This window comes from Coccinella septempunctata, chromosome 8 (assembly GCF_907165205.1).
Source record: "Coccinella septempunctata chromosome 8, icCocSept1.1, whole genome shotgun sequence".
Lineage (NCBI taxonomy): Eukaryota > Metazoa > Arthropoda > Insecta > Coleoptera > Coccinellidae > Coccinella > Coccinella septempunctata.
Genome location: NC_058196.1, coordinates 18,260,165 through 18,286,499, shown reverse-complemented (window position 1 = coordinate 18,286,499; position 26,335 = coordinate 18,260,165). Strand labels below are relative to the sequence as shown.

The window sequence follows — 26,335 nt, the reverse complement described above, 5'->3', positions numbered from 1 at the left end:
ATTGAGATATATTTGGTCCTATCGCCATATTTTGGTCCAAACAATCTGCCCTTAGCTTATGTCCCAATAGTTATGAATCACCCTGTATAATCAAAATAACGATACGACAATGCTTCAGTTTCGAATGAAAATTATTTTTGTCGTCCTAGTGGCGTTTTTCGATTCAAAAATTGAAATGTATCGAATTGTTAAATTTCAAAACGTGGGGGATCTTTTCATTCAGAAATTCAAAACCCATATTGTCATGGAGATTTCTTCGCAATAATTCAACAAAGTATCTCCCTTTAGGATCATCGTTCAACTATCACACGCACTGTATATAGTCCTTCGGAAGATGGATAGTTTTATTTACGGGTTCTAGGAATTTTGGCGACAACTTTGGGGGGCTTCGAGGAACAGGCCATTAGTGCATTCAAAAGATTTTGGTTGTGGGAATGTCCTGACATGTCCAAATTCCAGACGTATTCTTTTCAGACGTTATCCCTAAGAGATTCAAAATCTCTTTCAGAAAAGCATTTCAAGGTGAATTTTTGTAATATGGGTAATTCACAACAGAAAGTCGATAGGTCAAAGGTGATCATTCTAAAGCCAAATATTCTTCATCTAGATCTATGAAACGGTGTGAAAGAGCCATCTCATCCACACTAAATCGCATTGAATCGCAAATTTCCGCTCCCAATGGACGACTAGCCTAACAGATACGACACATCCATTTGCAAAACTTTGGCACTTTTAGCTAACGCCAATAACAAAAAAATTACCTTGTACTTTCGAGGTTTTTTATACACGATTTCGAATTTGTAAATTTCAGAAAACGTACGGAAAAGCTGCTGTATATTTTACACACAGGTCCATTATCATTTTTCATATTTTTCGAAATATTCCAACTTGAAATGAGCTAACATTTTTTCGAAAAGAAAAAATTGAGAGGATACCTCAACTGTAGAGCAACCTCCGATGAGAAGATTCAATACACTGGCTTCAACCCAGAGGACTTACTCTTTTTCAAGTACCAAAAATGTTTCCGTTTCTCGATGTAAACAATCAACTAAGTACTAACTCTAGTTACAAAAATCGACAGAAGGTGGCACATCGTAGAGTAATCCAACTAAGAGAAATCTACCCATTTGACATCTTCTTGAATGAAGAAATCTCCTAAAGAAAATGCGAGTTTTTCATCGAGGATTAATTAATAAATTACCGTCCATAACTGACGAGACAAAAATTCCTAAAAGAGACGGAATTTCCGATAAATTTAAAAAACTCGAAAACGGCTATATTGATTCTGAATTGAATTAATACTAGTACAAATTGAATTAAAAAAAATGACTCCGGCTGTTATTAATCTCTCATAGTGGCAGTTGATTTTGGTGGTTTCAGGGTTTTTAGACATTAGTCCATAATGCTCTGAGTTTCATACAAAACTCTTCATTTCAACAGTGTTGAATATGTTAAATTGGGGTTTCTCAAGCTGCTCGTCTCATTTTGCAAAAAAAAAACGCAACAAATTATAATTTGGTAAAATTTCAGTTTATTAATTTTTGTTTCAATTCTCGAAAACTGTAGACAACATTATTAATTCTTACTTGAACGTTCAGCTTGAGGACGTTGCAGCTTTATGATGTGCCCCATCATTTGTAGTCTATGATTGCTCCTTGAAGAATTTGCTCCGAACGAAGAAGAAACGTTGTAAATGCTATTTTGTATCAAGTTTTGAGCTTCCATTTCCTACTTGTATTGAAGACGAAGTTTTTGAACTCTGGATACTTGAGAATCCACTCTTGTTGTCAGCGCAACAATAATGTTCTACAATACCTCGTTATCCTTCCAGGAACCTCCACATAATTTGAAAAATGGAGCTCACGATAGCACCCCTGTCAATCATCCCATTTTCAAGTCCTTAAAATGGTCATGTGATGAAAACATCGAACCCGTTGTCAGATTAACGTCAAAACTGTTTTAAAAATGTAGTTCAAAAACTGTGATGATTCCCACGTAAAAAGAAGTTGATGTGGAATGTAGTAGAAGTAGGAAGAAATCCAAAGAGCTTTCGAGTGGTAGCAGAGTGATATTTTTACTAATGTCTACAATAAATATGTAAATCAGAATAAGTTACAAAAGCGTTACCCGATTTAGTTGTCAAAATAACTTCAAGAATGATTGACATCTCGGGTGGCTATGGAAAATCGAATTTAAGTTGGTAATAGCTCATGAGTTGAGATTTTGTTTTGCGGAATTCAGGTTGGTAATGTGAATAAACAGTGATCTACAGTCCTATTATGTGTGAATCTATCCACTGACCGACGCTAGTTTGAATATTTCATTGAGGTATATTTGGTCCTATCGTCAAATTTTGGTCCAAACAATCTGCCCTTAGCCTATGTCCCAATAGTTATGAATCACCCTGTATAGGATGAGTCTTTGACTCGTACAAATATTTCAACAGTAGATTCTTGAGATCGAAGGAAACACTTTTTTCCCATACAATTTTTTCTGATTCGGCCCTGATAACAAGATATAGGAAATCGATTGAAATTTATTCTGGGAGGATTCTGCATTTCTTCAAAAACTTTTTAGGGTTTTCACTCCCAATCTCTGAAACAAAATCAATTAAAAATGATATAGGAAACTCATGTTTTCATAATGATCTATGCCATCCTTGGAAAAACAAAATTACCTTCAGAATAACTAGCTAAATCTGTGAGACTACACATCTGGAGATCTCTTAGGCAGAGTTGCATTCAGCCAAATTACCCAATTTTTCAAATTTCACAGATACTTTTTGATTTTTGAACATCAAATTACTCGAAAACTGCGCATTATACGAGAAAATATGAAGAGTACATTCATTTTACAAAACGTTCAAACATTCATTAGATATCGTCTAACTTAGTTTCTTCGAATTGTTGGTATTTATACGGTGGTCATTGTAAAATTGTAAAAGAATGAGTGTGCAATCTTACCGTCGTTGGAGGTAAATTGGTAAACATATATGATGAGTCAAGATCAAGGATGAAATATGTGACTTCAAGAAATAATTTTTCTCTACATAATATACAGTTCTTTGAAATATATCCCAAACGTCGAAAACAATATCTATCCATTCCATTCTATAAAGGTCTACATGAAAACATCCAACATATTGTTAACAAATACGATTATACTCTGATAAATAATCGACATAAAAAAAATATCGAAAATTTATTAGTTAACAATAAGACAAAAACCAAAAAAGAAGAACAAAGTGGAATATACAAAATCAACTGCACAGATATACATACATAAACAACACTGACTTCGACAACTTAAAAATACTACATAAGGAACATAATTATTACAAACTAACATTACTCGAACAATTGGAAATTCTAAAGAACAGAAGTAATCAACATTTACTAAACGATATGACAGAATTTAATTTACGAGATAACAGCATAATAAAAATGATACATTTCCCGAACACAACACACAACGTTAGAAACTCGACAAATGACACCCAAAATTAATCTTCTAATCTAACTCCTATTTTCCACTACATTTTACATATTGAACACGACAGGAACTTCGACGTTTGGGATATATTTCAAAGAACTGAATAGAGAAAAATTATTTCTTGAAGTCACATATTTCATCCTTGATCTTGACTCATCATATATGTTTACCAATTTACCTCCAACGACGGTAAGATTGCACACTCTCATTCTTTTACAATTTTACAATGACCACCGTTTACATAAAAATAGCATCATTTAAATTGTGAAAAAATGTAATTTCAGCTAGCCTGATGATGGCTTAATCATAGCCGAAATCGATCGCCAAAGAATTATAAAATAATTAGTGTGTTTTTATTTACATTCACCAATAATATGTAGACCAATCTTAGAATACGCACACCCCATTTTTATTAATTATTGTAGAAAACCAGCTATCAAAAACTTGGAAACTTCAGAGAGAACAGCACAGAGAAAAATAAGCCGAATAAGACACCCATGTAACAAATTGTACAATCCACCCAACCATTTACTGTACTCCATGACGAACATCGAACCTATCTCTGATAGAGTCTCAAAACTGAATAAAAATTTTTTCAAAAAACTGCGAGAAATGGAAGACATAATGGATCTCTACCAAATTGACCACCACAACAGATTCAAGAGAAAATTTCCTACAACTTGCCTGTTCCAAAAGATGAAAGAAACTTACAGCACATAACCTCAACATCGCATCACATTACATTACATATTTATATCTTTATAATATTAATTACTTCATTTTTTTCATTTATGTAAAATGTATACTATTATTATTATTAATTGTACTGAGCTGAAGGACCGAAGGTCGATGGCTCTTGCCTGATATTCAGTCAATAAAAAACAGTTTCTCTCTCTCTTTCTCTCTCTCTCTTTGGAAGACGTGAGTAATATCTTGGTTTCGAAAAAGATCAATCAGATAAATGAAAAGCAATATTCCGAAATCCATTTCAATCGATAAAACCGTTTGTGAGATAGAACTAAAAATATAACAGTTTTTTTAATGGTTTTTTAACAGCCTGCAACTTTGAAACCGGGCCGATTGGGAAAGAATGGTGAAGAAAAAAGTGTTTCCTTTGACCTCAAGAATCTGCTGTTAAAATATTTGTACGAGTCAAAGACTAACCCTGTATAGTCGAGATGAATCAATGCGAAAATTCGCCTTTGAAAATGATGTCATTCAAAAACTGTTAACGAGTGAGTCAGCAGATAGGTATTCTCGTCCCGAAAGCGAATTTCATCAGAATAACCATCGATTCCGAAAATATTATCGATTTTGGCCCGAGGCCCTCGGTTTCCGTCTCAGGCCCCAGAAACTTTGAAAAATTTGCGTTGTTCGAACGGCTACGGAAATTTATTCACGGCCAACGCGAATTGGCTAGATGGCACACAGGTATATCTCGAGTGGAAATATTCCGTAATTACTCATTCGGGACTCTCTCTAATCGCGTTTCCGCTAACGAACCCGCTCGTCTGATATCGGACGATACGGAATCCGATATTTCGAAAAAGTATCCTTTTCGCTTTGCCAGCCGAATTTTTACCGAGGCTTCAAAAGGCGTCGTCAACGACGGTTGATGAATCTATGTGATTTTATATATTTCAAGAATTCCCTTAACCAATTTTCGTTTAAATATACAGGGTGAGTCAAAAATGTGTACCGAGCTTTCTGGGGGTGATTGAACATTGAAAAATAAGTATAGTTTGATAAATAAACTCATGGCCCAGAATGCGTGTAAGGGAGATGTATCCTTTCAAAGTTAATGAAATTAAAAAAATTTCGTTTTGGTGAAAAATATAATTATTCGATGGAGCGAAGAAAATTACGTCCAAATACAAAAAATTCAACCGTTTTCGGGATATTTGAGTTTTTGTCATCGATGAATCTCGCATGACATCATGTCACTACGAAAACTCAAATATCTCGAAAATGGTTCAATTTTTTGTATTTGTACATCAATTAAGCAGTGAAAGGCCCCTCGGTCAGCTCCCATAGAATATTTGTTTTCTGGTTTCTAAGAAAAAAATTTGAAATTGCTTTTCAGGTGAGCTATACCTGACCACGGTATCCATTCTATTTCAAACAAGAAATCACCCCTTAGACTATTCATTTATACCCTGTATCTTGTATATTTATTAGAACAATATTTATTTTTATCAATAGTTAATAAGGATAGTGATGAACAATGACAAATAAACAATGTTAGTTTATCTAGATCACAAGTCACGGTGAAAATGAGAAAAGGCATTAGCATGGCCCAATACGATTAGGTAAACCATAGGTCCTTCCGTTTGCATAAAAAGTGTAGCACTTTTCTACACTCAATTTGATTTACACCAGTGTAGAGGAAGTGTATACTTCATTCAATTTTATTTTAGCAGTCGGTTGGCCATGGAAATTTGATACATTTCACTCAGTACAGTACGAAAATGTGGGGTTATGAAGCTTGTCAAAACATTTTTGGGTTTTAAATCAAAGCTATGTTGCCCGTTCTACGTAAAAGTTTCTGTTATTACGTATTTTATCACAATATCGAATCTCTTCGGAAAATATGTGACGAACATAATTGAAGTTCATACAAACTGATTGAAGACATACCAAATCCAGTTATTTGCATGTAAAATACAAGAGATCAGTATAATATCATAATATGCACTAGCTTGAGGAGAGTCAATGTTCGTTATCTTCTTTGGCTTTCATCATTTGTAGATTTCAAAAATATTAACCCGAAGATGAAATGCATATGATGCAGTGGTTGGGAATGGGTAACTCCCGAAGGAATTAACAGATAATTACAAAATGTTAAATTCTTCAACAAAAATCATCTTGCATCAATATATAAGTAAAAGGAATTAGAGGCAGTTTCAAGTTAAGATGCAACTTCACCGTTGAACAAAAATTTCACATGAATAAACAAGTAACAGGGCAACTTGCGCGTATTTGTGGCTATTCATCTTTCCATTTTAGGGAACTTATTCTCCGATGATATTTATCGAAAATCCTATAGGTATAACTATTTGAATGAGCGGACCTGAATTCTAAATAGCACTTCCTGAAATCCTGTAAATTGATATTAGTTGTGGCAACGGCGTTATGACATTAACGACATTTCATGAGTGCCAACCTAACTTCGTTCTAGTTACAAAAACTTGAGAAAATTATTTCATGGCCAACCGACTGCTAAAATAAATTTGAATGAAGTATAGTTTATCGACACATAGTCAAAAGGAGATGTAGATAAACTATATCTCCTCTGCACTGGTGTGAATTCAATCAGCAAACGAATACTAAAATCGAGTGTAGAAAAGTGCTACACTTTTTATGCAAACGAATGGACCTCATATAGAGGGTCTCGACTCTCGACGTGGTCTAAGTGATTAGTGAATGGCTCGATCCTCTAATTTTTTGGACTGTTCAGAATGGCGAATGCAGACGCAGAATTGGCAATTGACCCCATCAGTCCAACGGTTCGGCCCAGTGCATTCGACTCTACCGTGAGTGGCTAGCCTGAAACCCAAAATGGACATACAAAACCTCGTGCAAAACGGTTCAAAACAGTTCTGGAACCATCATACCTTGTGCTACGATATACCTAAAAAGCGCCTTTTGTTCGGAAATTTTCAATCCCTGAATGAGTTTTCGGAGACCTGCAATAAAACCATTTAAACATTGGTTTTTGTAGTAGTTAAGATTCTTCGAATTCTTTCCTTTCAAATTCGAATTTTGGGTTATCATCGTTCTCTTTGGGAAAATACACCTTCCTACCTGATGCAATTCTATAGGCTGTATTTTTTGTTGTTGCTATATTCATCATATCAACTTGAGATACCCTGTTGCTTTCGCAAGAATTGGTCTTTTAGTCCGCACCTTGCTCTTCTTTCCTCTGTTCATTGCTGTACGTGGTGAGAAATCTATGATTCATGGGAAAAGGGGTTTCTCTATTTTCGAAAACTTCTTACAATCAACATAGTCTATCTGGTTCTTCTGGTTTTTATTTTGGTTGAAGTTGCTTCAGAAGGTTCTCAATGTATATCACTCTTTATTCGTGTTGTTACTTGTTTCTTGTTTCTTTTTCGGTCCCTTTTCAGCTATCTTTCCATGGTTCGTATGAAAAAAATCATTCGAGAATTCATTGTGAGAATTAGAATGAAGTCGTTAAATGAATGCACATGTTGAAACTTTGTTTTCCTAAAAGTGTGTACTTTCAATCCCATTTCCGCACACATTTCAAATCGCGAATTCCCAAACAGTGCGGGAAAAACATTTCCTATTTGTTTTCATAAATAGCAAACGTTGAAGAGTAAATTAAATTAATGATGGTATAACCATGGTAACGAGATGCAGAATATATGATTACGTCTATCATTAAATTAATCGAATCAAATTTGATCTGCTCCATGAAATGAATATATTTATTCAGGGTGAGTCTATGACTCGTAAAAATATTTCAACAGTGAATTCTTGAGGTCAAAAGAAACACTTTTTTCCTACACCATTTTTTCTAATTCGGCCCTGATGCAAAGATATATACATTTTGAGTTTTCATAATGAATTGTGTACTGTGCCACCCATGGAAAAACAAAATTACCTCCAGACTAACTAGCTAAATCTGTGATACTATATATTTGCCCATCTTTCAAGAAGATTTTAAAAGAGTTTCAAATTTCACAGATAACTTTTAATTTTTGAACATCAAATTACTCGAAAATGGCTCATTTTACGATAAAATATGAGGCATACTTTTATTTCATAAAACGTTCAAATATTCATTAGATAACGTCAAACTCAGTTTAAAGTTTGGGTCCTTTGAATTTTTGGTATTTTTATGGGCGTAATGAGAAAACTGAATGAAAAACTCTCGGAAAAACTATATTCTAAAATTCAGTCCATTCGATAAAACCTTTTGTGAGAACTGAAAATAACATTTTCCTATGGTTTCTCAACATCTTTTAATCCGAGCCGATTCGGAAAAAATAGTAAAGAAAAAAAGTGTTTTTTTTTACCCCAAGAATCTACTGTTGAAATTGTATCTGTCAAAGACTCACTCTGTGAGCTGTGAGCTTGTAGAAAAAATAGTTCGGGCAACTACCACTTACCGCACTTGTTAGGAAACCAACCATTTTGTCTCAACTATGAAGAATTTTTCTTCGATAAACTGATAATGAGTTGAATTGTTTTTCTTCAGTTTCTGAACGTGTTAAACCATTCTGAGAATTCAATTGTTCGGAAAAGCAAATAATTCTAGCAGAAATTTTTTGTTTTAAATAATACTTCATTATATTGGACCTGGAAAATTCAACTATTTTGTGAATATTTTTGTTTTTCTACTATGCTGCTCGTTTACGATTTGAATCAAGAAATTGTGCATTGAGCCAAAGTACTCAATTTTTCGAATTTCACAGATATTTTTTATTTTTCAATATCAAATTATTCTCCAAAACGGTATTATGTATATGTGAAGATATGCAGAATTTTTCAAAATCGTCAAATATTCATTAGTGAGCGTTCAACTCACTTTTAAGTGTTGGTTTCTTCGAATCTGGTATTTTCATGGTATCTATCTAATGGTCATAATGATGAAACAGGAAGATGTGGGTGGAATTTTGTGTTTGAAACAGTTCAATCACATCAATGAAAAACTATTCCATTCGATGAAATGCTTTGTGAGATTTAAATAATAAATTTTTTTTATGGATTCTCAACAGCCTGTATCTTTTCAACTCAGCCGAATCGAAAAAAATGGTAATGGAAAAAAAATTTCCTTCAACCTCGGTAATACTGAATGTATTAAAATATATGTACAAGTCGAAGACTCACCCTCTATAGAGTGTATAGGCCATAGGGTGAAAATCTTGCGAGGGACACACTAAAACTTACATCGCCGTACCTGGATTTTCAGAATTCTGATACTAGTTTTGAAAGGCGATATTCTTTGAAAAATTCTATTGAGTCGGGACTACCGTTCAAAAGAATGGATCGAAGTTATTTGTTGAAACTGAAAAAAATCGAACAAAACTTATGAAAAGAATTTAAGCACTTTTTATTGTAATTTGATGTTCACCTGAATATGTTCTATATATGGAACAAATATGTACAGTTCCGTTTGGCCCACCTGTTTAGAATAGTATAGATAGACACAAGACATACAAATAGGAGCGTGTTTAAAAGCAGCTTTAATTCTGATTATTTATCGATGTTATTTCTCAAAAATTATCACAGTTCCAAAATTAGGACTATCATCAAGTAATGATAGTTGGATGCCTTTAAAACTGAGTTAAAATGATGAAACTATCGGAAAAAATATTTTTCAAAATTGTCCAGGTTCCTGATAGTGGCTTAGTTCCATCTGATCACCCTGTGCGATATCGAAGAATGGGAAATTCTCCTCAATTTGGGTTATCCCTGCATATGCAAGTTTAAACTGAATAATTATGAGTTTCATTCATGATTTTTTCAAATTCACCGCGGAAACTGTTCAAAATCATCCTTCAAATATGGAGTTTTAAAATTTAAATCGCTTGGTTCCGAGTTTACGATTTGGCAACAGCGCCTTGAAGACAATGAAAAGAACAATGTCCGATCAGCTTGTTTATAAAATAGCAGCTGTGGATCTACAGGCGCGTACTTACTGGCGAGCTTCAACTGCAACTGGCCATAAAAATCCCATTAAATTTTACGACCTTCCTCGTTCGTCGCAGACTTCATAGACAGCCATCTTTGTCTATCTCGTCAAGATAATGTATTTTTTGTCCATTATTATCGAGGCATATTTCAGTCGATGTTGCCAACTTGTGCAATTGAAATGAAACGCTTTAAATTTTAAATATCCATTTTTATTTTTCATTTTTAAGTGTTTAAAATATTTTTTTTTTTTGGGAAACGGTTGAAATGGTTATTTCAAAATGTGACGTTTCAAAGATATTTCATAAAAAATACATCATTCTCTTCAGAAGCAGTATTCCCTATTCAAATGATACGGCATATTGAAGCCATACAAATTCTTCATTCAGCGGATCGAAGAACGAATTTCGAGTTTTCGAGCTCTAGGAAACCGTGCAAGAGTTCTCTAACCTAACCGTCATGCTTGGTTGATTCGGATGAACATCGCGTTCTGCGGTCGCATTTCTGATCTTTCCTGTTGAAATTTATTGTTGTATCGCCCCGAAACAACGAAATGTACCGACGACAACAGGTGTTGAAACAGACCTTGGTGAAACCGAAGAAAACGTAATTTGGAACTCCCTTTCTGCTATTTATTCGTAATAGTTTCGTTGTCGGGCACGGAATTATTGTTTTGGTTCGTTTTTTACAGTACTAAAATGAACGTTGGGAATTGAACATGAATGATTATTGCTCAACCTGTAATTTCGCAACTTTTGAAAAATTTTATTTCCGCAATTCCAAGTCAAATTTGATAGAAAAAAATCCTGTAAAAACCCCAACTTTGTACAAATAACTGTGTGCAAAAGGGCTTTTAGATATGAATTCTCACATATCACACGTACTTGTATAATTTTTTTATTCCAGATATGAAATAGAATGCCACCAACATTCCCCTTCTTATCATGATACTATTGCACTATTTCAAAACTGTTGAATTCACATTATCACTAATTACATCCTCACTCGTTAAAAAATAAGAAATGCTAATAAGAATATTTACTAATTTGTTAAGCAGCAGTTTGAAAAATCTCTCTTGTTTCAATATGTGCGTAATATTACGCTATTTGCATATGTAATTTGATTTAAAGAGTGATTATTTTTTACTTGTAACTTACAGTCATGCCGTCATGAGGTCATGCGTGATGACATGGGATTTTATACATGAGAAAAAATGTTGAATTATAGATGTATTTTTTACTTGTAAATTCTTTAAAAGTTGATTGCCGTAATGATAAAATACTGCATTTAATTTTGACTGATGCCAGAAGTAGATGACAGGAAGATCAAGATACCCAGCGCCACCATCTGAATTTATTTCGATTATTATTTTCTGCCTCAATATTGAAGGCATACCCCATTTTCATGTTATGAAACGTTAAGTACATTATAAACCGTTCCCGATTTTAATTTTTGGTTTCCAAGAACAAACCTTCGAAATCGATCACGAAGAATTCATCGTCCCTGAAATCCTTACAGGGTGGGCCATCCATAACTTTCCACCCCGAATTTTGAGCTTTGGGATGGAATAACGAAAAAACGCTCAGACAGGTCAAATTTTGTTGAAAGGGGAACAAATAAAGGCGTTCAAATGAGTTTGATATCACTACCCCTCTAGCCGCAACCCCTAACAGCTCTCATTTTTGAAAAGGGAAAAAGGGTCGAGCAGTACCTTGTTAGAAAGGCAATTCAATTTCCTGCATGAGTGTATTTTTTTTCATCGCTTTATTATTATACAGAGTGACGCTCGGACGGGTCAAAGAATGAATTCGATATAACTACCCCTCTAGCCGCCACCCTAACAGTAATTATTTCAATTTGAACGAACGATTTACGACCTATTATCTCTATTCCAAAATAATTGCTCTAAGTGGTAGCGGCTATATAGAGGGGTAGTGATATCTAATTCATTTTTGACCCGTCCGAGCGTTTTTTCCATCTCAAAGATCCAAATTCGTCGTGTGAAAGTTATTGATGGAATACTGAGTCACTCTGTATAATAATAAAGCGATGAAAAAAAAAATACACTCATGCAGGAAATAGAATTGCCTTTCCAACAAGATGCTGCTCGACCTCTTTTCCCTATTCAAAAATGAGAGCTGTTGGGGGTTGCAGCTAGAGGGGTAGTGATATCAAACTCTTTTGATATCACCCTTATTTGTCCCCCTTTCAACAAAATTTGACCTGTCTGAGCGTTTTTTCGTTATTCCATCCCAAAGCTCAAAATTCGGGGTGGAAAGTTATGGATGGCCCACCCTGTATTGCTATTATTTGTTTCATGCTATAAAAGAAGAGGAGCCAAATCGTTGTCAGAAAGGAACTTACACACAAGCGCGAATTATAAACCAAAAAATGATTAGTAACCAAATATTTCTCTATTCAATTTCCCCAATATTATGATCTGTGAAATGACTAGTCCCTGTCATCGTTGACAAACAAATCTTGCATTAGTTTGTCTAGGTTCAGGACCTCACTCTTGGGAGGCGCCAACCGGAGAGCAAAAACACGGTAGCCCTCATTCTGCACAGGTACTCGAATGCAGATCTAATCTCTCAAAATTGGGAAGTCACAATTTATTTGAATACCTGGGCACTCAGGCTTCAGAGGCAAGAAGTTATCAGATGATCTAGCCAGAAGAGGTGCAACCTCAACGTTTATTGGTCCGGAACCAACCATAGAAATTTCTAATTCCTTAATCAGGGAACAATGCAATATCTGGACAAGGCAGAAGATCCTGGAATATTGGCGCATACGTTCTGGACTACGTCACTCGCACAGGCTAGGATTTTCTAGAACCAATCTGAGATCTATGATGATGGTCTTCACGGGACGTTTCAGGCTCAGAGCTCACTTGCATAAACTCAGCATCTTCTATGAATCAGTCTGCAGTCTCTGCCTAGAGGATAACGCAAAGATTGAGCACATCCACTATGAATGACAGCTTTGGTGGGTGGTCCGACAACACGCCCAACAATGTGTAATCTGTACACCAAGCAGACTTCTTGTGCCTGAAGGTCCCACTTTGTTCCCCGATGGCTCTGTGCTGTCCACAGGGACTGGAATGGGGGATTGTGAGACCTCCTTTAAACCAGTCCATCCCGCTAGGAAAGAACTGTTCCATAGTGCAGGCTGAACTGTATGTTGTTCTTGTCCCACTGGATATCCGCAGAGGATACTTCGGAAAACACGTCTACTTATGTTGTGACAGTCAGGGAACACTGAAATGTCTTTCTGAAGAAATTGTCAACTCATACTTAGTAGGGAAACGCAGGAAAGCCCCAGTAACGATGTCTGGAGCACGCAGGGCTTCCGAGAATCGAGAAGGCAGACATACTGGCTAAATGGGGTCCGCTCAGTTCTTGCTGGTCCAGGACCGGCTCTGCCCGTCTGTCGTACATCTGTCAGGAACTTCGTTAATAGGTGGCTAAACAGAAAATTCCCTGAATGGAGCACGGGAAGTGATCTCAAGCTTCTCATTGAGAGACAGCCTTATAAGTCTGAGGTCAAAAACTCCTTGCCTTTCAGAGGAAACAGCTGAGTCTGGGTCTAACTGGTTGCTCATTGTGTCGCTGATACAGGATCACTGATGCAACTGTTGAACAGCAACAGTTGCAGCAGCAATCTTGAAGAGTTAAGGATGACTAACCTAGTAAACACAACATCTACTATTCTTATGGTAAGAAAGACTCTCCTCTGACAACTTGATGCTCTTTGTAGCACGTAGCAGAAGAAAAACCTGGTTGGGTGACCGTACTGGTTATGAAATTGAAAAAAAGCGAAGAACGAAGGTACTTTCCTCATTTTTTTAAATTAGGTACATCAGCATAGAAGGTCAGCCTTCTCGGTTGAAGTACAATCAAAGGTCCCATTTCTGATTCTTTAGGAGTCGGAGTAGAGAAAATTCGGAAAAACTATTACTCAATCAATTTATGTGAAATTTGCTGTATTTGTTCAAAGGCGGAGATTCTTAATAGTCCGAGCTAGTCCGACCGCTATTTTATATTTTTCTTAATGTCATTTCACCACGACTCGCATTCGACCAATTTGCCTGCATGTACTCTGTCAATTTATCCTCGATTCGAATTAGTGTTGAATCATACTTGATGACGTCCTGAATTTTCTCCGTAATCAAGTTTTGATATCGGGTAATTTGGTATAGACGATGCCGTTTCTAGAAATTACTACGTGCCTATTTAAAATTAGTTGAATTTAACTCGAACTTTTTTTTTTTCAGAAATCCAATTGAGATAGTTAACGGTATTGTGAACAACGCGTGAGGGAATTCACACATTTTACAGTAAAATAGTGAATGGAAAACGTATACAGGGTTTAAGAGAATCGTTGCGGAAAAATTTGAGGGGTGATGCCTTGTAAAAAAAGTGCGGGTCTTTCACATAAATTTGAGCAGCCTCTGCTCAGATACTAACTCCCTAGAGATGGCACCGGAGCAGACATGGCAGCAATAAAAAAATATTTATGAAAAGCTATCAAAAATTAATTTTTTAATGATATAATATGAATAAGGAAAGAAGATTCTTGCGAAAGAAATTTTAGGGGTGGCTTTTTTACCCCTTGTATGTATAGGGGAATACCACAAAAATGATTTTTGGTGGGATTGAGAAAAAAACAAGAAGTTGATTTTCAGATGCCATCTTAAGAAAGCTGCATCTAAGCTGGAGCTACTAAAAAAAAAAAACAATTACATGAAAGACCCTCGCTATTTTTTACCAAGGAATCACCTCTTAAATTTTTTCGCAACTACTAATTCACACCACGTATATTCCTATCTAGATAACCTATGTAATGTATACGGGGTGTCCCAAAACTAGTGAATCAAAAGGCACACCACGATAGAGTAGACCAAATATTATCGAATGACACCAACATTATTTCAACGAAAATGTAGCGTTTCCAAAATAATCAGAATTTTATTAAAATACCTAAAGTTGCCGATTTTCGAACTGTTTTTCTTAATCACAGGACCAACTTGTGAAAAAGGATATCGATTTTAAATTATTCTGAACTAAGATTATTGTTTTATCTCCCCTAATTGAAATTATTTTAAGTAGTCGATAACCTGAGTAAATGTAAATTAAAAGAATTGTTTTTTCTACATGATTTTTATTACTCAGATTAAACCTCTATAGGGGTGATAATATGGGAGAAAAACGCTATCCTTAATCACAAAGTGGCCCTGTAATTGAAAAAATAGTTCGAAAATCGGCAACTTTAGGTTAGGTTTTTTCAGAAACGGTACATTTTCGCTCAACTAATGTTGGTGTCATTCGATAGTATTTGATCTACTCTATCGTGGTGTGACGTTTGATTCACTAGTTTTGGGACACCCTGTATAAGATATGGATTTAGAAATAACTATGTGATATTTAAGCACCCCTATGTCCTCTATACCCTATTCAAGTTTCGAGGCTTGGGGTTGCTCTACAAAGGGGTTAGAATTATTTTATCATGGCTTTTATTTCGAAAACAGAATCAATCCGACCTTCCTATTGTTCTATCGATGCTGCATATTTCGTATTTAGTTTCCTCTTTGGATAAGGATAAAGGAGTATTCCGAATTCTTCCATCCTTCATGATTTGCGATTCTGTATCGATAAATAAAAAATGTTTAAATCGATATTTAACTATACGATTATAATACAGAATTGCATTCCTGTCTGTCCTTGATTGATCATTGACCAAATTGTTTATTTTCACCTGAATTATACCTTATACAGGGTATCTACTCCTAGGAGGGAGCCCGGTACACAAAATGTTTTAAATAAAAGTTTTTTATTCTTCATGGAGACATATTTAATCAGGCCTTGGAGTTTGATTTCAAGGTCAAGTGAATTTTTTGGATATACATTTGTCTTTGCATTTATTCGTGTAAAACTTGAAACATTTTCACACTTCCTTTTTTTCCATAACTTGTATTTCTTTGGAGGTATAAAATGTTTTATATTTAAGGCCCGTTTGCACCAATACCTCTTGAAACGAGTACTTAACTAAGTGTCGTTTAAAGTTGATGGACGCTTAATTTTATTCCCAGTTGCACGACTGTGGCTTAACAGAATCTTAAGTAAGGGGCCCTTAAGTTTTCATATCTAGTGATATTTCTGTTTTTTATTTTGGTGCAACTTCATCCTAGTCCAATAAAGCTATTTCATTGGTTGGATGGTTGGCCGGTTGCCGATGATCGTTGTCATTTCATCAACCTAACTTAATTGTCCTGTCAGTCAGTTTCAAGTAAATTATTATATTATTATCAAAGAGTAACAACTTTTTGTTGTTGAATTAGCATAATTATTGATAAAATGATAAGGATTGTCACATAAAGGGTACCTAAGTTCATATAAGTACAACACTTTTTTGTATGGTCTTGTGTGAATTTGTTTTATTAATGTTGAAGAGGAACGTGAAGAAGATGTCCTTATTGTCCTTGTTAGTACGAATACGATGAATGATTGCCAAGCAAGTGGTGGTAATCTACAAAGGGCACTCAACTTCTCAGCAGAAGAAAAGAGTTTTTTGCTAACTATAGTATGAATTGTGACACAAAATTGAAAATTGAAAGACTGATGGCATAACAAAAAAGGCAAAACAAAATGCTTGATATTCAATAATGAATTTATTCAATTTTCAAAATCCATCAAAAATGGGAAGTTCTGCAGCCAGTTCAACAAATTATTCTAGGTTAGAATCCCGCCCTCAAATATTTGAGTGGTCACTACAGGAGCGCTTAAGTTTGAGGTTAGCTTTAGCCCATTTAAATGTCACTTAACAGTTGGTGCAACGTAATTTAAGTTGAGGGTTAATTTTAAGGGACACTTAACACTAAGTATGTTTGGTATAAGATGGTCATGATAAAGTATGGGCACAGAGAAAATAGCAAAACTATCCAAATTTTTAATGTTTTCTGATGAAGTCACTTTTTATAACACAGATGAACCGAATCGACAAGTTGATTCTGTATACAGGGTGCGCAAAAACTGAAATGTCGACGAATATCGAATCAATCAGAAAAGGTGTAGATTCAGAAAAACTACCCAAACTTCGCGTTCAACCACGATGTTAGAAAAAATCCTCAGGGCCGCTGTTCTTCACCCCCCCGAACACACGTCTTTTTGAATGGAGCACAGATGGAAAAATCAATAGCGATGCCGGCAAAATCGCCCCGAAATTTCGTCGAGGAAGGTGGAGAGAGGGGCGATTTCGGTGACGGAATTTCCAGCATTTCCACACGGACGTCGACATATATGAAACCCCCATACTTATTGATTTTTATGTGTTCGATTGTAAGACGCGAAGAGGGTGGGTTTCGAAATTTGACGCGCCGCCCGGGATTTTCGACAGGGGAAGGGGGGTGCTATTTCGAAAGGCGATCGATTTATGAAGACTCCCAAGGAGCGACCTTTCGGAAATCCCCACCCTCGTTCGGCGCAAATCGGGGTTGTTGAGAGGGCGGGATGGCGCGATATTAAGAAATTCAGCAATTTTTGGTTTTGTTATAACTCGCCGCGGGCGTCGAAGCGGCGTTGCCGTTTTTTCGGTTTCATGTTTAAGTTCGAGACGAGCTGACCGGTCCTTGGGCGCAAGCTTCTTCGCCCGGGAAATTTTCTGAGAGGGTGTCTACGCCAGAAAAATCCCACACCTTATCTGCAGAACAAAGAAAAATTTTAACCCTTTCAGGCCCAAATTAAAAAATTTCATTCAAAATAAACTCATATTTCGAGGTCGAGAATACATGAAATTCAATATATTTCATTGAATATCTATTTGCAATTTTTTTTCAAATGGTGGTTTCTACATGTAACGACCAGGACTCAACTAATAATACAAGAATTATTATTATTTCTTGTGGAACGCAAGAAAACAGTTTTTTTTTGTCACCTAAGCAAAGACCAACTTTACACGCTGTACAGCGCCATTTTGCATACTATTGCAAACCAATCCGGGAGGAAGCCTTTGATTTACCGCTGTTGCAGCTGTTTTGAGATGTTACCATAGGGACCCATGCAATATATATTACACAGGCCAACAAAATGAAAAAAAAGAGCTAAAAATGAGCACTGGGTTAACAAAAATTGGCCTTCAAGAGATGTCATGATTCAAGGAATACAAAACGTGATCAACGAACCTTTGGTTTCAAGAGAAAAAATCTTACTTCCGCCCTTGCATATCAAGCTAGGGCTAATGAAGCGATTTGTGAAGGCTTTAAATCGAGATGGAAATTGTTTTGGGTATTTGTCACGTAAATTTCCTGGCATTAGCACGGAAAAACTAAAAGCTGGTATATTTGATGGTGCTCAAATAAGGCAACTTGTTAAAGATCCACAATTCACCACATCAATGAACGAGACTGAATCTAACGCTTGGAGTTCATTTGTTCAAGTAGTACAACATTTTCTTGGCAAACATAAAGCAGAGAATTACGTAGAATTAGTGGAAACTATGCTTTCAAATTTTAATATTCTCGGCTGTACCATGAGTATAAAAGTTCACTACCTCCACAGCCACCTAGATCGTTTTCCAGAAAACTTAGGTGATTGTAGTGAAGAACAGGGGGAAAGATTCCATCAGGATATTAAAACTATGGAAGATCGTTATCAAGGACGATGGGATAGCCACATGATAGCGGACTACTGCTGGAGCCTTCAGCGAGACTGCCCTAGTAAACTCCATTCTAGAAACTCCATAAAAGAAAATTTTTATGTGATTAGTGACTAATGTAATTATGTAAATTAAGTTGTTGCAATGAATACTTAAATCCATGTGTCTTTGTTTTTTTCAACTGTCAATAGTAATATTATATATTATAACAGTTATAACTATATATATAATATACACAATTTTTTTTTAAAAATCTCAAAAACTAGATCTGATAGACAAAATCTGAGAACTTTTTTACATTTTGCATCCAAAAATTACTCAGGAACAGAGTTAACAAATCGCAGGCACCAAAATGGTTGTTGGCCTGTGTTATTAGAGGTGGTTTCATAGTGAAACCACTAGGACTGAAAAGGTTAAATGAAAATTGTTCTGGAAAAGTCAGTCTTCAGTAATTGTACAATATCTCCAACTCATTTCTGTACAGGATGGGCAGAATTCGATGTAATTGAGTGGCAGCTATGTAACCATAAGAGCTGTTGAGAAATGGATGATGGCATTTATTCGACTTCGACTTTTAAAGGATGTATAATGGCCAAAACTGCAATCCTCTATCTCCTTTCTTTTAATTGGTGCCTTTATTTCGTAATGTTAAAAAAAATCCTGTAGTCATTTTTTTAGTAGAATTCAGTCAGCATAGTCGGAAGATTTGTTCAGTCGCCACTTCAGTGCTATAATTACTTAAATTTTTTTTTAATATAAACCCTACGTTCCAGTCAAAAATTTTTCCAGTTTTCCTGAAATTTCGAAACCATTTCCATTAGTCTTCTACCATGTGGAAGCCTCCACTCATAATTCAGCTCGAAAAAAACTACTATAGAGCATTTGAAATGTATTAAACATTCGAATGTGAAAAATTTTATGACATAGAAAGCCTTTACTAGATTCTAGTGAGTACTGAAATTTCAATATTAGTGGAACAGATCGAGAAGATAATATACCGGGTGGCCCACCCCAACCGCGGCGCTCATTTTGAGGGAGTAAACGAAGATATTTTTTTGAAAATCTTTTTTTGTGGTGTGTGTAAGATGTTCCAAAGCACAATCTAAAATTATTGTCATATATACAGGGTGTTCGAAAACAAAGATATAGACCAAAGTTACACTTTATCAAATGTAACACCGTATATTTGACCCCAAAAATGGAATGGCAAGCTCAAGTTATGATGAGTTTCTTCAGATTACTTTAAAGCTCAGAAGCACCCTTTACGATATAATGGCGAAAAATCGAAAATATGGAGTTTTTTTAAATAGCAGTTTGAGTAGACAAGTTGGCTACTCCTACATATAAAAGAAATTTTAACTCTGGAATATACAGAGTGATCATAATCAATTCTCAAACATCAACTACACCCGGTATTTCTATATCTCGTTGAACGTAAAAATTAATTTCGAAACTATCTTCATAAAATTTTCCTACATCTAAACCTGATACTTTCATAATTTGAGCTTGCCATTACATTTTTGAGGTCAAATACAGAGTGTTACATTGAAAAAAGTGTAACTTTGGTCTATATTTTGACCCTGTATATATGACAATAATTTTAAATTTTGCTTTTGAACACCCTACAAACACCAAAAAAAAAAGATTTTCAAAATATCTTTATTTTCTCCCTCCAAATGGGGGCCGCGTCTGGGGTGGGCCACCAGGTATAGAATTTTATCTTCTAGACACCAATGGCTTTTTCTGTCATTGTTTGTTTTTCTTGTCAGATGTTATCACCAAGTTCCTCTGAAGGATAAATAATATTCACTAGACAAGATTTTCTCAGAAAATATTGAATTGATATGTGGCCGATACTTGATGAAAATCCATAATTGAACTTAAAACAGATTATACGATTTTAACAAAATGAGTTTTTGAACGAGACAAGATGCTATTGTGATACAGAAACACATGTAATGGTTTAGAAACTCATTTTGTGAAAATCGTTTGATCTGTTTCGAATTTTTCTCGGAAAATTGATAAGAATCAATAAAAATCTCGAAATCACAAAAAAATGAACCTAACCAACATTTCTGTGTCCTGTCCTGTCAAAAGTCCGTTGTTTCGAAATGCCTTGTTAGGTTTAGACCCGTTTGCACCAAACCCACTTAGTGTTAAGTGTCCCTTAAAATGAATCTTTAACTTATTACGTTGCACCAGGTGTTAACTGACATTTAAATGGCTAAAGTTAACATTAAATTTAAGTGCTCCTATAATGACCACTTAAATATTTGAGGGCGAGATTCTAACGTATTATAATTTGTTCTGGCTTCATTTTTGATGGATTTTGAAGATGGAATGAATTCATTACTGAATACCAAGCCTTTTTTGCCTTTATTGTAATGCCATCAGTTTTTTTATTTTCAATTTTGTGTCAAAAATCATACTTTAGTTAGTAGCAAACTCTTTCCTTCTGTTGAGAAGTTGAGTGCCCTTTGTAGATTACAACCACTTTCTTGTCAATCATTCATTGTATTCGTACTAACAAGGACAATAAGGACAATTTCTTCACGTTTCTCTTCAACATTAATAAATCAAATTCACACAAGACCTTACAAAGAAAGTGTTCTACTTATATAATCTGAGGTAGGTACCTCTTATTTGAACATCCATATCATTATCAATAATAATGCTGATTCAACAACAAAAAAGTTTTGATAATAATATAATAATTTACTTGAAACTGACTTACACGACAATAAAGTTTGGTTAATGAAATGACAACGATCATCAGCCACCGGGCAACCAATGAAGTGGCTTTATTGGACTAGGATGAAGTTGCACCAAAATAAAGAACAGAAATATTACTAGATATAAAAACTTAAGGGTCCCTTACTTAAGATTCCATTAAGCCACAGTCTTGCAACTGGGAATAAAATTAAGCGTCCATTAACTTTAAACGACACTTAGTTAAGTACTCGTTGTAAGGGGTATTGGTGCAAACGGGCCTTAAGATGATTAGAAAACTTTTATGACAATTATTGTTACAATGGGCGTTGCCGAATTGTGAAAGTGAAAATACAATATGTTAAAATAAAAAATAAATTTTTTCGAAATATTTGAGATATGAGGGTTTCAATGATATGCATATATTAATGCCATATTTTCTTCTTCGAGTCCTTTGGTTGCATTGGATTAATTGGTTTGTGGCTTGAGGACTGGGCAAATCGAATAAATCCTTTTTCAATTGTCGACATTTCCATCACGGGTTTGGATATTTTTGAAGACTTTCAAATGAATATCTTCGGTAGTACAATGTGAGATCCTCCTGAATAGGAAATATTTATTTATCTGAAAGGCTTCGGAATAACAATGAAATCATGATCGGAATCACATCCAAACTTGATGGGAAATAAAAAATTTTTTAATTCATCCGGCATGCCATTTGAAAAAAAGAAGTTGATGGCTACTTCCGTTAAAACCAGAAACTTGAAAATATTCAAGATTTTCTGGTCATCCTAGATTTAACAATGAAAAAAAATTACAAGAAAATATCTCTTATTGTCCTTTGTATGATTTTGGATGAGGTTAAGAAAGAATGACCCTGTATAGCAGCGGTGCAGCATCCAGGCAACACGTTTGACCAGTGTCCCCATCTCTTGGTCGCAAAGAAGCCGAGGCTTCGTAATCGAAATCCGCAACGCTTCCTGGACGATTGTTTTCGGAAGACGCTTTTGTGTTTTTAATCGCTCCCGAGAACGAATCGCGATTTTCGAATGACTCACGCCGTTCGAAACAATGAAATCGCCTAACTGAGAAAATGCTGAAATCGCGTCACGTGATTCGTTCTCGTGACGAATTCCAAAAAATGCCAGCGATAATGCTTAATGGATTTTCCAACGTAGGCGATAGCGTTTTCAACGTTTCTAACTGTTGATCATTTTTGGGACTATTCTAGCCGGTAAATTTTTGGATTACACCGAAACTCTTTGGATTGCCTCTATAGCTTATTTATCATGATCATGCTTCTTTATATCTTTGATAACGTCATGAATCTTCACTTTGAGTAGGTGATTCCATTGACTGTGAAGCATCTGCATAAAACTTTCTTTACCTAAGGCTGAAGTTCGAAAAAATCCAGGAGTATAGAATTGCATAATCTCGCTGGCCAACTGTTATCGCCGAGCTATTGCCGTTAAGGGGATCTCTAAGCCTGCAAAACTTTTCACTCAAAAAACCGATGGTTCTTCTAACTGTAGCAATTTTCTTTGAAATAAATATAAAAATTCATTAATCATGACTCGATGGTGCAATTCATTCTCGGAAACAGCCGTCTCAGATTCAAATGAGTAAGGCCCAAACACTACACCTTACAATTCAAGATTAAGAGGCTCATGTATAGGTTTTCCAAGAACCAAGTTAAAGCCCCCAAGTTAAAAATGTGCCTCATCGCGAATAAAGATTTCTCAGTATAATTTCGATTCATTTTTATGCATTAACCACACCCAATCGGCAAGAGCTTGTTAATGTTTGATCTTAGTATTTTTTTTTATGAATAGCATAGTTTTTAGTTTCATCTGTCAAAAAGTGTCAGCTCTCAATACCACTGCTGCCAAAATAGCGCTGGGCTACCCCAAATGAAACCCCTAATTGGAAAACCCATTATATATAAGGTGAAGAAAAGTTGATATACCCTGATACAAAATTCGAAATTGCATTAATTGAAAATTGAAGCCCTTCAACCATACGTGAAAAGCCGAAATCTGTCCCTCTACATGATTACTATGGTTTGCAAATTTGTATTGATTCCTTGAAGTAGTTACAGGAGGTGACAATTTGAAAACTTGCCAGGCCAATTATGTCTCGACAAAGATGTTTTCAAAGAAAAAGCCGGAGCAGGTCAATTTTTAAAGGAAGGGGGACATATTTTGAGCAAAATTCTAAGCCGAAATCTCCTCAAACCTAGGTGTAGGGGCTATCACCTCTAAATTCTTCATAGGGTATTCCCCATCACCCTCTATTGAGGGTGAGCTAAACTTCAATTGGAAGACAATATGTCCCTCTACATATTACTATTGTCTTCCAGGTATAGCTCACCATCTATTCCCTATTAAGAATTCAGGGGTGACTGCCCCTACACGTAAAGCCGCATTCACAATCAATTCGCGGGCCGAAGTGCAGCTTAGCAGATGGCGTTTTCTGTTACCATTCATAATGAAATTCAAGACTAGCACGGAATTGGAAATTGGCAAAATTTCTTGCAAGCTGCAAACTATCACTTCGGCAAGGAATTTCGTGCCGGCTATGGATGATGCTAATGCTTATATTTTGATTAGTTACATGTTTAATTCATTTGAGCATTTTGTAAATTGCACACTATCGGGCCGAAGTGCACTTCGGTCCACGAATTGATTGTGAATGCAGCTTAAGATTGAGGAGATTTTGGCTTACAATTCTGCTAGAAACATGTCCCCCTCCGAATAAAAATTGACCAGTTCCGGCATTTTCTCTGAAAACATCCTTGTCAAGACATAATTGGCCTGGCAAGTTTTCAAATTGTCAGCCCCTGTAATTACCCCAAGGACTTAATAAAAATTTCCAAACCATAGTATTCATGTGGAGGGTCAAGTGATCTTTCAATTGAGGTACAGCTCACCCCTATTCCATATTGAGAATTTAGGGGTGATAGCTCCTACACCTAGGGTTGAGGAGATTTCAGTTTACAATTCTGCTCAAAATATGTCCCCCTACGAATAGAAATTGACCTGTTTCAGCATTTTCATCCTTGTCGTGAAATAATTGGACCGGCAAGTTTTCAAATTGTCACCCTGTATGTATTTGCGTTTGGTGAACGACACTGCTCTAATGTCCTGCCTCAAAAATTTACTCATTATTTTTTTCAGTGTCATTTGGCCACATTACTAAAAACAGCTGAGGAATTGAGGATAAAAGGATTGGCGGAAGTGTCGTGGAAAGATGAAGAGGCACCGCCCACATCCAAAGAAACATCGGACTCAAATGGCATTCAACAAGCGGCCTTGCCGCAAGTTGCCACCGTCATGGAGGACAATCCCGAAATGCCCAGCGTGAGGAAGCGGAGGGGAAGACCGCCACTGGATGACTACGAAACTGGTATGCCTTCATTTTTCTTCTTTTCCTTCTGAAATATCTTTAATGGAAGAGGATATTCAAGGTCACGAAAATTTATAGAACCTAAGAACTCGTGGCGAAAATACGGGACACTCTGTATAGGAGGTGGAGGAAACTATAACGCAATGCGACATTGAGAAACAAGTCAAAATGTGAGCGTATGATGTGGTCATCGAAGGAACTTAAGGTGTTTACCTCACGATGACTGTTAGGGTTTTTATATTTGTTTATGGCCTGTCTATCAGGCCCTGTAGTAGGGAAGGGTCTGATTAGCAAATAAAAGCCTTCCTTTGCGTTAGATGAATTTTTCAGTAAGGTGTTGCAGGTAGAAACAGAAATGCAAAGGTCACTGTCGAACTAGATTATAGACCTAATTCTGTAATCTTTGCAAAGAATAAAGCTGCCCTTAAATATGAAGTAAAAAAAAACGCGTGAACACTGGACAAGAGATTATCAAGTAGCAATTGCTCAGAAATTAATTGTCTCCAGGACTCTTTGAAGATATGACTTAGTGACCTTTTCTTTTCATTCTTTTCTCTAAAAAAAAACTATTTGCTCCATAATCTTCAGTTCCCTAGAAAATGTATCGTCGTCCACAGGATGACTCTTTCTCCCCTTTCTCCCTTCCACCCTTTCTCCCCGTGAGTGTAGTGGGTTTTAAGAAATGCAATTGTTCACGAAATAAGCTGGAATATTTTATATTGAAGGGCATCTCGCACTGCAAAAATTGATCCTTTGTTCGACAAAAAGTAAAATTCAGTAAGTCTTCTCTAAGATAAGAGCAACTTTTATCTGAAATAGAGAGAAAACAAAAGCAGAAAAAGGTAAAATAATAAAATTGAATTCAATATGTCAGATTGACCTAAAATTGACAACCCTATTCAAAAAAGATTCGGAAACTGCATGTATAGCCCTAAAACCATCCTGAAATTTATAAATCGGAGAATGATTAACCACCTGATTTATGGTTCCCCGCATTCACAACTAGGGCTTTCAACTGAATTCCAGCTGAAAAGCCTACTATTGCAACGTCCGTGACCTGTTCTTATACGATTCAGAATACACCATATTTTCTTGGGAAGATCAAAACTATAAAAACTCAAAATGGAAAGACCCCAAGAATCACTGAATCGTCGTTACGGCTTGGTTCAGCCATTTCTACCGTCTACCGTCTCTGTCCCTCCATCATTAAATGTGATGTTTTGGGTAAGGTCAAAGATTATAGAGTAGAAAGATAGGAAACACCCTCATATCGCTAGTACTAAAAACCGACTACATTTTGGCCAGTGAAAACACGCGTGACAATGAGATGGCGCTAAAAACGCACTGTCAATACAGGAAAACTTTTTGATAACAGTTTTCTGTTTTTTGATTGAGGGGCGCGAAATTCGAATTCTATTTC

The 26,335-nt window shown here is 35.8% G+C and overlaps 1 protein-coding gene across 1 annotated transcript in view; it reads left to right on the top strand.

Annotated features, from left to right (window-relative positions):
• The window catches only part of LOC123318647 (transcriptional regulator Kaiso-like), a 49,479-nt gene that overhangs the window by 9,795 nt on the left and 13,349 nt on the right, over positions 1 to 26,335 (top strand). Inside the window, exon 2 of the mRNA XM_044905328.1 lies at positions 24,687 to 24,915. Coding sequence (XP_044761263.1) covers positions 24,687 to 24,915 — 229 coding nt within the window. The remainder of the gene's footprint in view (positions 1 to 24,686; positions 24,916 to 26,335) is intronic.